The sequence below is a fragment of the Mesoplodon bidens genome (assembly GCF_964165515.1).
Source record: "Mesoplodon bidens genome assembly, chromosome: 9".
Taxonomy (NCBI): domain Eukaryota; kingdom Metazoa; phylum Chordata; class Mammalia; order Artiodactyla; family Ziphiidae; genus Mesoplodon; species Mesoplodon bidens.
The window spans coordinates 46,469,153-46,483,715 of NC_138166.1; the positions used below are offsets into that span (position 1 = coordinate 46,469,153).

A 14,563-nucleotide genomic window follows, 5' to 3' on the forward strand; every position below is an offset into this window, starting at 1 on the left:
GGAGGGTGTGGGAGGAGGGGTGCTATGGACCCTGTGACACACACCTTCCCTTCCCTGTGCGCGCCAGAGCTGAAGTTGCCCCCGGAGGGCTATGCGACAATAGCTGTGGTTTTACGGCGCCCAGAGGCAGGGAGTTGGTGCACATGTGGCTGCTCGGCTTTGGAGTTTCGGAGTGAGGCTGGCCTCCTGCTCCGAGTTCCGGATCCGCCCCCACCCCTCGGCTCTCCTGCTAGGCTGTTTTGGGCCAAAATAGCTCCACAGCCAAAGTGAGGCTAAACTAAGACTAGACACAGCTAATGTAGACGTTTTCTTCTTCGGTTGGGTTGGTGGTGGGGCGGGGGAGGGACGAGGCAGTGATGAGAAGCCAGACTGTTCCACCCTGGATGTCGGGTGGAGCTCCCAGGTTCCGGGTCTTAGAACCCCTGGAGGAAGGTGCTGGGAGGGCCCAAATCAGGATCCAGCTCCTGGAGTGTCCTATTTGAGGGGAGAGGAAGTGGGTAGCGGTAAACTGACTAATGTTAAATTTCTAAACTCCCAGCTAGCTCACCACTAGAGCAAGAGTGACACTTTGTGAAAGGCAAACTCTGGATCCCAAATACCAAGTGTTTGATTCCTGAGCCTTTTCTCCCTTTGCATATGAGCTAAGATGCTTTCACTGCAAGAAATAAAGGGATTGAGGGTACAGGAATCTGGACCCTGGGAAATGGAAAAGCAGGCCCTCGGTGCCACCTCCATGGAGCTGGAAGAGGGAAATCCATGGGCTTCACCCAACTTCCCCAAAGAACTTTTATCTGTCTACTTCCCAGTGTTCTTGGGTTCCCATTAGTCCCGTGAGGACAAGTCATAAGTAGACCATTCACTTTTGCAGGAATCTTTGACCACTGAACACAGAATTACTGATCCTCTATTCCAACAGCATCCAAATAGACTAGAATATCAAACAAAATGTGGGGCTGCCCGCTCCTCTTGGGGACCAGCAATTTGGGAGTCATTAAGTTATTTGTGCTTAAGACAGCATTTTTTTAAGTCATTGTAGGGATTTGGGCTTGCAGGAACTCTCTCTGCCATTAAGAGTACATTCTTGAGCATCCTTGTCTCGCCCTTGTCTGAGAAATAACTCATCTCGGGCAAAGGACGTGCTTGCTGCAAATTTGTCTGTCTTTTCCCAAATCACAAATTTTCAACACATGTAAATTACAGCTTGGCTCCCAGTACCCCACTAGAAATACTGTTCTCATCAGTTTCTTCTCACCTTTATCTCACATCCCTGCTCCCCGCCTCGCTTTGATTCCCCATTTCAATATTAGTGTTCAATCCACATTCGCCCCTGATGCAGCTCGAGGCTGGCTGGGAGGTGCAGAGCATGGAAAGACCGTGGTCGACCTCATCCCCAAAACATGTGCACTTTCTGAGGCTGCTGATTGGAACACATTGTCTCCAGACAGTACAGAGCTGGGTGTTGGCGCTTCTGCGTTGTCTTTAGTATTCACTGAAAACAGATTGCCTGAGGACCCCCTCTTCCCCCAGCAAGCAACAACACACACACACACACACACACTCCAGCCCCCCCTTCATTTTTTCTCCTTCTTTTTTTTAAGCAATGCTTTGTTGTGCTAAAACTAGTTGGACGAGTTAGGGTGTTGCTGCTGCTCCTGAGGCCCTGGCCAATGGAACCCGATCCACCCCGCTGTGCGTAAGCGCGCAATTAAGGATTTAACCAAGGCTGTGCTGCGCCTCAGCCAGCAGTCAGCCTGCCGGAGACAGAGCCTCCAAGACTCCCAGCCTCCTCCTCGCCGCCGCCGCCGCCGCCTCTCCTCCTCCTCCTCCTCCTCTTCCTCCTCCTCCTCCCTCGCTCCCACAGCCATGTCTGCTTAGACCAGAGCAGCCCCACGGCCAACTCGGGCAGCCGCCGCCGCAGAGCAGCAAGGACAACCGCCGCCGCCAGCGAGCGATGACAGGAGTGTTTGACAGAAGGGTCCCCAGCATCCGATCCGGCGACTTCCAAGCCCCGTTCCAGACGTCCGCAGCCATGCACCATCCGTCTCAGGAATCGCCAACTTTGCCCGAGTCGTCGGCTACCGATTCCGACTACTACAGCCCCACGGGGGGAGCCCCGCATGGCTACTGCTCTCCTACCTCGGCTTCCTACGGCAAAGCGCTCAACCCCTACCAGTACCAGTACCACGGCGTGAACGGCGCCGCCGGCAGCTACCCCGCCAAAGCTTACGCCGACTACAGCTACGCCAGCCCCTACCACCAGTACGGCGGCGCCTACAACCGCGTCCCGAGCGCCACCAGCCAGCCAGGTACGGGGACTGGGGGTGGGGACCGACACAGGGGGAGCCAGGATCAGGGAGGAGTGAGATGCGGTGGGAGATCCGGGGCCGCGCCGTCCACTGCAGTGCGGGCGCACCCGGCGGAAGGGAATGGGGGCCGGGACTCTGCAACCAAGAGAGGTTCCCGAGCCAGCATTTTACAGATTCTTAGTAGAAGAAGCCTGCGGGGGAGCTCGGACTAGCGTCTCTCCTCTTTGGTACCCTCGGGCGACCCCTCAGCGGCTGGATTCCCAGCTTACCCGGTCGGAAGCCGGCGAAGCTGGAAAGCGGGTAGGGGTGGAGAGAGGAAAGAATCAACCAGCCTGAGCGGCGTTTACGTAATGAACGGAAGGTTATTTGCTGGATGTTAGGGTAAACGTGCTCGAGGAGTGGGAGTGGAAGGCTGCCTCAAAGACTCTGCGGGGATTAGTGTGAGAGCAGCCGCGAGCCAGCGTGGTGTGGGTACCCGGAGCGCGCGGGGCGTGGTGGGGGCCGGAGAGCTGTAGCCCGCCAGAGGAAGAGCGCGCCGAGAGCCTTGCGGTTTCTCCAAGGCATTTCCCAAAACAAAAAGCCATTTGAAGGCGGAGGAGGGTTGCTGAAGGGTCACGTTATTGGAGCAATATTTTTTTCTTTCTCCCTTAGGTGCCTACAATTTGTTTCTCCTTCCCATCTCCTTTTGCGTCTGCCTTGAAACGTAGTTGGAGAGTTTAAGAGGGTTAGTGAGCTTGGGCAGTAACAGAGGTATGAGGTCTCCTAGGAGAGCTTTTGCTGGTCAGGTTTGATCTCTTCCCACCAGCACATTAATAATCCTGCTAATATTAGCATCCCCTGCTCTGGCAGAATCGAGACCACAGCCCTCATCCTCCACCCTTCCTCTCCTAGGAGCTCGCCACACACACACACACACACACACACACACACACACACACACACTCACTCCGAGGAGAGGTTCTCCGCCCCTTGCAGAGATGGGCACTTTTGATAAGATGGTACTTTTGTGAAAGGGGACTTGTGGCCCCAGGGCACGTTTGTAAAACACGCGTTCTGAGAGTCTTTTTTCTCCCAAGTCTATACTCACAGTTCTGCTAAATTCGTCCTGACTTGCCGCCCCTTTCCTACGAAAACACCCCACCGCGGATTCCTTTTTAAATTGTATTGGAACTATAACTCCTGATAAACTTTAAAAGACTGCGGGGAGGCGGGGCGGGTGGAGGGGGGAGGCATGTCTTCGTTCCTTTCAGTGTCTCTGAACTTCGTGCATAAATGAAAGATTTTTTTTCTTTTGGCCAAGAACTTATTAAGTCTATTTGTAAAAGAAACCAGACACATCTGTGCCCTCGCAGATCTGCAGGGAGATTATGGGGGCTGCATAATCGGCCCTCTGTCTGCGGCGGCTCGGACGGCTTGCTGCTGAATTGAAGGAGCATAGTTTGCTTGTGGGTCTTTGAACTTTGGAGACTTCGGTTAGCGTCTTCCCTGCCCATGCGTCTGGCCTCTGCGGGCGCCCGAACAGACGCTGACATAAGGGGGGCCGCGGCCCGGGGCCTCCCCCTTGAATCCCCGGGAGCGGCTGGCCAGACTCACCCAAGAAACGTCGGTGAACACAGGGTGGGCTTGAAAACGAATCCGGGTGAAGCAGGAACCGCTGCAAGGGCTAAATCCCGGACGCCGAGAAAGGAGTTTTGCTGTACAAGGCGCCTTGCATAAACCCAGGAGAACCTGAATAAACAGAGTAGGGAATTAATCAGGCTACCTGGTTTTTCCACGATGGGGAGGGAGGGGTCTCGTGAAGCAAAGGTGGTGATATGGGGGAAAGAGAGTGAAGGCTGCGTGGTAATAAATTCAAGGGCTGTATTTGCAAGTTCTGCAAAAGGGCCATTGTCTGCCGACAACTCTAACCGGGTCTGTTTTGATTATTTAGAGAAAGAAGTGGCCGAGCCCGAGGTGAGGATGGTGAACGGCAAACCAAAGAAAGTTCGTAAACCCAGGACTATTTATTCCAGCTTTCAGCTGGCCGCGTTACAGAGAAGGTTTCAGAAGACTCAGTACCTCGCCCTGCCCGAACGCGCCGAGCTGGCCGCCTCCCTGGGACTGACGCAAACACAGGTAAATCCGGCCGCGGCTGGGCCAGAGCCCCGCCTGGGCTGCAAGCCTGGCTTGGCCGCGGGGTTCGGTCCCGGCGGGCTGGAGCCGAATCAATAGGGCCCGCGACAAACTCACAGACAGAAAGACACTGACCCCGCGCCCTTCCCTTTAGGAGTCAGGCCGGGTGTCGCCGCCGTGCGACGGTAGGGATGGGAGGGAGACCGCGTTCATCCCGAGATGCAAGCCCCACCCCTTCGAGCCTCGGGCTTTGAGGGGCCGGTTTCCTAGGTTGGAAACAAGGGGAGGGTTGTTTCTAGGACACTCTCGAAGCTTTGAGAAACTGTCTGGTTCTCTGCACAATGCAGAGCCTCTCGGGATGAGCGGGGCCTGGCGGGTTCTCGGTGGTCTTAGGCCGCGCGCAAGCCGGGAACGTCGCCTGCAGCCAGAAGAGCTGACGGGTCACGCCCTGCGCCTGCGGAGCTTTAGGCCGCAGCAGCCTGACCTTCCGAGGTGGGAGGGCGCGGTTGTACGGGGAAATCTGCCCTGGATCTTTCCGTTCCCTTCACTCCCACCCCAGCCCCACGGGGGTCTTTGGAAGAATAAAGAATGTCATCGGAGATGAGGGAGTGAAAGGGGTCGGTCGGGAAACGGGGAGACCGCTCCTAGTCCGCCACATTAGCGCGCGCGCGCGTAGCCGGTCCCGCGCCCCTAGCTCACCGGGCCCTGGCGGTTGTTCTGGAGACGTTCGCGGCGCCGCTTTGCAGGCGCTCCGCGCAGGCCTACCCGTGCGCGCTTGCGGCCGCGGGCACTCGCGCCCCTCCCCTGGCCCCAACAAAAGACAAAAGCCTGGGGGTCCTGCCCCAGCAGCAGCCAACAGGGCGCCCTCTGGGGCCCGAGATGCAGGCTTTGCCCCCGGCCCAGCCCCTTGACCGTGGGCCGAGAGCTGCGGAGAGACGCCAGGGCCTGGCCTCCTGGGGGCCGAAATCGCCTCCAGTTGTCGCCCTGGGGGAGGCGCGCGGGCAGCCTCTGAGTGTCCCGGTAACGTGTGCCTTTGTTCCCCCACCCAGGTGAAAATCTGGTTTCAGAACAAAAGATCCAAGATCAAGAAGATCATGAAAAACGGGGAGATGCCCCCGGAGCACAGCCCCAGCTCCAGCGACCCTATGGCGTGTAACTCGCCTCAGTCTCCGGCGGTGTGGGAGCCCCAGGGCTCGTCCCGTTCGCTCAGCCACCACCCTCATGCCCACCCTCCGACCTCCAATCAGTCCCCCGCTTCCAGCTACCTGGAGAACTCGGCTTCCTGGTACCCGAGCGCGGCCAGCTCAATCAATTCCCACCTGCCGCCGCCCGGCTCCTTACAGCACCCGCTGGCGCTGGCCTCCGGGACACTCTATTAGACCGGCCGCTTTCTCTTGCTGTCTTTTTTGGGACTACTGTGTTTTTGCTGTTTTAGAAAATCATTTTTTTAAAAAAGGAATTCATATGGGGAAGTTTGGAAAACAGAAACAAAAAAGATTCATGTGTAAAGCTTTTTTTGCATGTAAGTTATTGCATTTCAAAGGACCCCGTTCCCCCTTTTTTTACAGACGAACTTTTTTTGCGCAACTGTGGACACTATCAATAGTGCCTTGAAATCTATGACCTCAAATTTTCAAAAGACTTTTTTCAATGTTATTTTAACCATGTAAATAAGTGTAGATAGAAGAATTAAACTGTATATTCTGGATAAATAAAATTATTTCGACCATGAAAGCAAAATGCTTCTAAAAAATACTCCATTTGCCCCACTTATAATGTGCTAGTGACATTTTGTGCAGGCAATTAAAGGAAGACAAACTCTGCAGAGATCCAACAAGGCAAAAGGGAAAACAGAAACTGGGGGCTGTGTAGATGCAGAACTGTAGATGTGTATACGTTGGATGCTGTACTTTATATGTCTATATACATATGTGGCCTGTTTAGAGTACTGCCACATAATATACATTTAGGTGTTTTTTGGCCTAACCACAAAAACGTTTAGATAATTTTAAGTTTAACCCCAAATTGTTTCAGGTAGAAAGTAATGCCGGAATCTAAATACAGCCCTCCCTCTCTGTGTGTGAGTAAGAAAGCAGCAGAAATCCCTCAATAACCACTCTGAATTCTAAGCTCAAAGCAATTATGGTGGAGACTGCCCCCCTCCCCATCAGCCTCTGTGTATTGCCAGAGCAATTAGACAAATTACACTCCCTTCAAAGGGAGCTTTCAGAGATAAGAAAATGAAAAAAAAAGAAGAAAAAGAAATTTCCCCTTCTATTACATTTTTTTAAAACCTGAAATGTTTGCAGTGTGGCAAATGGTAGTGCCTTGGACTCAGTGTATGATTATAAATGTATCTGAGCTCTTTCACAAGAGGAAAGGATCACAGGACTTGAAAACAATGATGGACCTAAATCAGTAGGCCAAGCAGGGCATGTGTGTGTAGGGGGGATGCATTCGTTCTGCCAAGAGAGGGAATTATGAGGTGGAGGAAAGGAAGGAAAGTATTGTGGCCCCGTGTTGATTTCATATCGTGTGAGACAATATTCCAAACATAAATTACTTCCTTCATCCTCTTTACCGCTCTGGTTTTTTCAGGAAGGAGCTCTCTCTGCTTTGCTTTTCCATAAGACAGTGGCAAAGCAGGTTCCAAACGATGGGAAACTGCATCAGTTTGCTGGGATTTCTCTTTTGTGAAGGCTTCTCTGGCGCAGAGAAAGGACTTGCAGCAACCCTGGCCTCTGTAGCGTCCTTCTCCCTTCATCCCTGTATGATGTCTGCATACAGACATCAACAGTGTGACCAGAGCTACAGCCCGGGTCTAGAGCTGTGCTCCCAGGCCTGAACTGTGGGTGTCTTTTTGACTGTCCTTTAGCTCGCCTGACTCTGTTTCCTTGGGATATCAAGGGAGATCGTTTGTTGGAAATTACAAGATGCGTGAGATATATTTTACAGCTAGGAAGTCAGCAGCAATAAATTTGACAAAATAGTTTTCTAGGGCGGGGGTGGGGGCGTGGGGGGAAGATTAGAACGTAAAAATTTACATCCTGTCATCTGAGGACTTCTGAGAAGGTTCTTCCAGGATTGGGAGACTAGACCTGAAAAGGCACGCTGTGTGCCCTGAGGGGAATTTACCTGTGTGCTCTCTCTCCTCTTTCTCTCTCCTCCTTTTCTCTCCTCGTCTCCTTCCTTCTCTTCCCTTTTCCTTTCTAGCCTGCCAATTTAGAAAGACCTTGGGGGGATTTGATGGTTTGCCGGTCTGGAGAGGCACCCTGCCTGGCTCCGGGGCGGCGCATGGGCCGCGGCCAAAGCTGTGGACCCCTCCTCCTCCCCCACCCCCAAAGCGCTTCTCTTCTCGAAGCTTCTGCCCCCCCACCCCTTCTTTCCCCTCCAGCCCTCCTTTCTCTGAAGAAGGTCCGGATGGCGACGCGCTTGGGGGAAAGCCGTGCGGAGCCCACTTTGTTTTCTGCGCTGGCAGAGAACAGGAGGATGAGGGGGAAAGGTAGAGGGATCCACTTCCTGCTTTCCATTCTTGGCTTGTAAGGCGTGCGGGAGTTTCCATTACCCCGAGAGCCAGCGCTCTATGTCTGGTGAATCCGGCTGAGAGAAACCCGCCCCCCCCTCCCGGTTTCCGAGCGCCAGCTTCCCCCTGCGCTGGCACCCCTCGCCGCCCCCGGGTGCATGTTCGCGAAGGTTGGAGGGGCCGCACCCACTGGGGTCCTGAGTGGCAAGAATGTGCTTGGAGCACACTCCTTACCTTTCTACACGTGGAGAGGGCAGATATTTTTCCAGCCGTCCCCACCATCTCCCCTCCTCTTTCCTGCTTTGAAAAGGGGATCCCTGCACTACCACCCCCGATCGGCCGGCGCGGTCAAGCGGACGGAAGCGCGAGTTCGGACTCTTCCCGGAAAGAAGAGGGAAGCTCTTCTTTAACGACCACCCCGTCACCCCCAGCCTTGACACTGCTTGTTGTAAAGGACACCAGAGCCTCGTTGCGACGCGGGCACGCATAACGCCGCGCGGACAGACTAGGTTTCAGGATTCCTTCCCTTGTGCTAACCTCACTTCTTCCACTCGCAATGGCCTCTTCTCTCTCGCGGTTTTTTTTTTTTTTTTAAACTTGGTCCGGGAGCCGTGGACAAAAATATTCTGGCAAACCAGTCTGCAGCGGGTTTTCCCTGGCACCGCGGGGATTCTCCCTGGGGAATTTAACTCCCTGCAGTCCTGCGCCCAAGGATGTAAAAATAACAGATCTTCAGCAAAGGCTAAAAATATCCGTGTGATGTTCCTCTCCCCTGCCCTGCCTCCCACCCTCCCTCCTTCTCACCATTGTTTATCCCTATATCTAATATAAACATGTACCACTCCCCAGCATAGTCCGGGTCTGCCCGAACCCACTCTCTTGACCTCTGCCTGCCCCTTCCGGTCCCCACTTGCCTAGCTCTCAGTCTAGTGCTCCCGAGATGTCAAGATCACGCCAAGATTTAATTTTCTTTTCCGTGGGCTTCTTCACCGCGCCCCCCATACTCCCAAGCTCCTATCCCCATCTTCAGACCACCTCACAAAGCCCAGGAGGCCGAGGGCATGCTGGCAGCCAGGGCCAGTATGATTCTTTGGTGCCCTGTCCGCCTCCTGGGCCATCCTGTAAAAGAGCAGATAAATTGGCCTTTGTTTGAGGCTCGCGTTGGGCTAGGCGGATTTCTGCCCTTACTCCCCCCCCCTTTTTCCTGGCGGCCACCTCCTTGTGGAACAGGGGGCGGCCTGGGGAGCCGAGAGAAGCCGCATTCCTGTGGGTGCCAGGCGGCTCCAGTGCTGAGCCACAGGGCCTGAGACACACACACAGAGGAACCCGCAGACCTCGTTGCCCTTGATCTCGCTCCCTCTCTCTCCCTCCGGTTGGGGCACCCACCCGGGAGCCTGTCCACCCACACTGGGATCCACCCAGGTCTCGGCCTCGGGTAGGAGCGTGTTGACCCGCACACCGACACACGCACGCACACCCTCCCGATGACACAGACACAGGCTAGGCCGGGATCTCCCCGCCCATGCCAATCCTCTCTCTCCCGCCCCTTATCCCACAATCCCAGACGCGCCGGCTGGCCTCCTTTGGCTTCTTTGATCCCACCGGACGCCCCAAGGCTCGCGCCGTCCTGGCCGCGCAGTCCTGGGAGTCGCCCACAGCGCGCCAAGGCCAGGCGGTGCTCGGCTCCTCCCAGCGCGCTCTGAAGCTTACTCCGACCTTGACACCACTCGGCCTCCAGAGCTCCCCAGCCCGAAGCGCGAGGGATGCATCCTGGAACGCTGCCCCTTGCCCCTCTCACGCCCCCCAGCGCCTCCTTTTATTCGAAGAGAGGGACCTTTAGGGATCCCCAACCGTCACCCCCTCCCCGCCCCGTCCCGCAACCCCTCGGATCGCGCGCCGCCCACTGGCCGTTGGGATCCCGCCAACCCCGAGCTCTCGAGCCCTCCCCGGAGGCACGCCCTGAGGACAGACGCCCTCCGGCACCTCTGGGAAGCGCGCCACACCGGCGGATCCGCCTGCGGTCACCCCTCTCCTCCGCCCTTAAGCACCCCCTCCCACAGCGGCTGGGCGGAGGTTCCCGCCTCCCGGGAGGCTGGGGAGGGGGCGCTGCGGCTCGCGCTCCCAGGTTGCCTGCGAGTGCTGCACACTGTACTTGGTTTTTCCATGGTCCCAGCGAACTCTGGGCCTCGAAAACAGCCCAAATAGTGGTAGCACATATGGGATTGGCTACATATTTTTCTACGCAGCCCCGTCCCCCCCACCCCCGCCCCACCCCCGCCGCATCCGCGTTTTCTTTTGCATCTGACAAGCTTTAGGTTCCCCTGTGGTACGGGGCAGAAAGTATACACACAGAGTACCGACTGCGGAGGGGCGGGGGAAGACTTCCCTTTCAATCATCCAGGGTTGCCGGCTGTAATGTAATAACCTGTTTTATAGGTCGAGCTCTAACCGTAAAGACAGGAACCGAGGGAATTTACATGAATCTCTCTTTAAAAGAGAAGAGAGTCCTGATTTGCAGCCATTGTTTCTGCTCTTTTGTTCGCTGGGACTCCGTATTTACTTCTGATTTATGGGGATCCGAAGGAGTCTCTTTGCCAAAAGCGCACGTATTATTGAGTCTGTTCCACATCCTAAACCAAAATTTATATAAAACCGTGAAATACCACACATTACGACCTTTTGCCACAGGAAGGGGAAAAAATGGCTTCATAACATCATTCTACACACACACACACACACAAAGTTTCAGTGAAGATTCTCTGTCAAACCTCCACCATGCACAGTCTAGTGTACTTTTTTTTTAAGAAGTAGGTGGAGGTGAAGGGCGGTAAACAGTACCCAAGCTATCATTTATTTTAAAGCATTTTTTTTTCTTGGAAAGGCGACAAGAAGCCACTGGGAGCTTGTTGTCATTCAAGGACTATTTCTGCCGTTTGTCATTTGCAAGATGGGAGAAGAGGGAGGGGGAAGAGGCAGGATATGGACTCAACTTTCATCTATAAACAGGGGTCACTAAACAGGGGACATTTCATTATTGCCCTTAAATTCACAGGAGCTAGTAAGCCTGCTTGCCACCCTGCAGGGTGGCCCTGGCTGGGCAGCTCCAGGGTCTGTGAGGTGGTGGGAGGAGGGAGAATCATCACACACTGTCCTACAGGCTGGAAAAGATGCCCAGGAAATTCTCTGTGCTCATGGTGGGAAAATTGAACTCCTGGGAATCTGTGGCCTTTAGGTGTCCCCGACCAGGACATCCCCACCAGGAACCAGAACTGGATTCCAGAAGTTTCATCCTGGCCGGGGTTCATCCTCCTCATCCTCAGGAGGCAGCAGCTGGAACCCAAGGTTTGCTTTCACTCTGGAACCAGCACAGCGCCCCAGCCTCTCTCCAGACTCACTTGCTGTAATTCTCCAACTCCCTCTCTCCTCGGTCCTTCCACAGTTTAAGGAGACTGACCTTGCTCTTTTACAACCATATCTGGGGCCGGGACAGTTCTTTATCAAAAATACCAGACTTTCTGGAATACAGAAAGAAGTACATCAGTGACTTGTAGCAAAAGAATAAGCTGGACTGGTTTACATAAGAAGGGGAGTGTTAATTAATAAAAGTTAGTGATAGGATTAAAGCCAACAGCCGGCGAAGCCGAGTGGAGGAGACAGCTTCCCGGCCGGTTTTATTTAATTAGCAGCAATTAATACACTTTCTGCTAATATCCTTTAGAACTCTCAGTGACTTGTTCCCAGTGAAAGAGAATGGAGATGAAGCTTAGGAACACTTACAAACACCCAGGGCGTTTTGCTCTGATGACAAGAGAGATCGCAAATTCATGATTTAAAATGTTCATAAACAAATGACAGGCACATTCTGAGGCTGCCTTGGTGGAAACAATCGTGAAATTGACAAATGGTCTTTGCTTGGGGGAGGGGCACTTTTTTTGTTTGTTTATAAGAGTAGATAATGCCTTAGGAGAGAGAAGGGGAAGTGGGGGGGAAGACAAGTTAAAAAAAAGAAAAAGAAAAATTATTTCAGACTCCAGGCAGCAGCAGATGTAGAAGCCCTTGCAAACACATCAGCCTTACACATATTGAAGATTTGGACACGTAATGCTTCAGACCACTGATCTGCTATTTTCTTAATTCCCGCTCTTCTTTTTCCATATGAATCAAACAGTCTTTTGTCCTTCAGGGTTTGATTTGATCGCCACTGTTCACATTTCACTTTTGTATTTTCCTCTTCCTATACCATTACTCATTGAGTGCCCTGTGAAATTACAATCGTACATTTTCAACTCAGCAACCCATTTGCCGTGCAAAAATAGGGTCTAAATAATGGCTGAATTAGCCCTACTGGACAGTTTCAGATGTAACACTCTGTAATAATTATATTGCAGGCTGGATTAGGATGCTATTATCATAATCTGGACGTTTACAATTATCTGTAATTTGCAAAGATGCGCCAGGTCTTGATTACAGCAGTTTTTTTTTTTTTTGTATCACGCTAACCATCACTAAACAGTGACAGTAATAACAGCTAATTTTGCTGGCAATATAAGAGGTGCTGGGGTGTGCAAACAATTTCACACCTGGATGTGCTCACTCAACCAAGAATATAGAGAAAGAGCTTCTGCCCTGAGACTCAGAAAAATATTCTCCTCTGCTTCTGTTCAGTATAGATTTCTAGACCCTGATCACTGCTTAAGAGATAGTCACTGGGGGTAAGTTTTTATTTCTTGCATACTTCAAGACACAGTTCATATTTCTCTTCTCACACTTTCCAAGCTATATGTGTTGCTGCTGTGATTTATTATGGACTGCAACTTTGCTTTAGAGGTGTTTTTGAATTCTGACCTTTTATCCCCCTTAACAGTAGAAGGGTGGTCGTTCTGGTGAGTAAAAGGATTTGGGTGAGAATGGGATCCTTAAGAACTCGATTTGTCTTTCTTGCTTTCTGTGCTGTTGATATTTGGTGCAGCTTGTGACTGGAGACTGGGAAATGGACCGGGTTTCTGTAAGGTATGGAGGGAGCCTTCTGGAGGTTCCAATCTAAAATATATTTGAAAAGTTGTTACTCAAAGCTAGTCCTAGACGAATCCATTGAGGTCTTTACATGTGGCGATGATTTTAAGTTTGGGGGCGCTGAGAGAGCAAACGGAGTTCGCGACAAGTGCTCCTTTAGCATCACGGGTATGCAGACATCGGCAACGGCAGGTGTAGTGTGAATCTCTCGACTTTATAGCCCCTTTGACGCCTTCCTCCATTTGGGAGAAAGTTTCCGGAATAACTGGCCTCTGAAACCCTTTAAGGCTGCTTTGCGGTGCCTTTGCCTCAAGCTGGGCGTGGGGGGAGGGGGAAGGGGTGAGATGCCGATTGTCGAGCTGTTGCCCACGAGGCCCAAACGCCGCGACCTTGAGGTTGGAGGGGCACGATTGGCTGAGACGCAGAGCCGAGCTGCGGAGCCAGGGAACCAGTTTGATTTAGGAATGCACCCGAGGAAGACCCTCGCAAGAAGCGGGGCAGTTCTATCTATAGATGACGCTGTTTCCTGACCCAGTAGATGCTGAGAGCAGCTAGAGATGTTAAGTGCAGCAGCCTGAGAAATCTCTGGTTCCCTCACCCCAATGCAGAAAGGCCTTTCTCCAGCGGGAACCTTTGGACGAAATTGTGTCAAAAGATAATGAGATGCTTATTGGCGCCGAGAAGAAATTTTCCCCTTCACCCTCACCGCCCCGCAGCTACTGTTCTTTTTTTTTTACTTGGAAATATGGTCAGAACGAGGCTGTAGAACTCGAACTCCGGGGAAGTTCGAACGTGGGGAGGCGTAGTAGGCACCGAGACTGGGCGCTGCCTTCGCCTACGCCCCTCCTACCAACACTTCTCTGGGGAATCACTTTACTATGGGGTCAATACATTCTAAAGAGAGAAAATGTTAACCCTTGAGGTTCAGAGGACCCAGAGGAGGCCCAATTCCAAAGCCAGTTCTGGGGAGGACCCCTTGGTAGAACTTCCTGTTTAATTAAACTCATATTAAGAGATAGAAATAACGACACAGGAGCAACATGATAACACCTCCAATGCGTTAAAATGCATTTTCTGGGTTTCAGAATTCCATGCACTCACAGTGGTTTGGCATGTGTCTGGTGAATTTTTTTTTAAAGAAAAATTAGTGTTGGTTTCGATGTATGGTAGCTTTCTCTCTAACGTAATTTGAATAATTCAGCAAAGCCCCACTACCAGCTGTACTTCTGCAGCCTCTTCCATTCTTTTCAGCATTATAATTTTGGTTAATTTTCAATTTTAGGTCCTACGTCTCTGCAATTTGTGTATGAATAACAGAATAATTTCCCTCTTTTGTTTCGCCTTTCCTGTTCCTGAATCTAAATAAAGATGGCTTTTTAGTATTAAAAGTGGAAGAAAATTACAGGTAATTATCTTTGACGGTAAAAACGCTGTAATCAGCGGGCTACATGAAAAATTACTCTAATTATGGCTGCATTTAAGAGAATGGAAAAAAACCTTCTTGTGGATAAAAACCTTAAATTGTCCCCAATGTCTGCTTCAAATTGGATGGCACTGCAGCTGGAGGCTTTGTTCAGAATTGATCCTGGGGAGCTACGAACCCAAAGTT

The 14,563-nt window shown here is 52.2% G+C and overlaps 1 protein-coding gene across 1 annotated transcript; it reads left to right on the forward strand.

The window, feature by feature from the left end:
• Nucleotides 1-1,776: 1,776 nt before the first annotated feature.
• DLX5 (distal-less homeobox 5) lies at nt 1,777-5,958 on the forward strand. The gene is made up of 3 exons (XM_081244622.1): nt 1,777-2,306; nt 4,237-4,421; nt 5,468-5,958. The coding sequence occupies exons 1-3, from the start codon at nt 1,952-1,954 to the stop codon at nt 5,795-5,797; spliced, it is 870 nt and encodes a 289-aa protein (XP_081100748.1). The 5' UTR covers nt 1,777-1,951; the 3' UTR covers nt 5,798-5,958.
• The last annotated feature ends 8,605 nt before the right edge of the window (nt 5,959-14,563 follow it).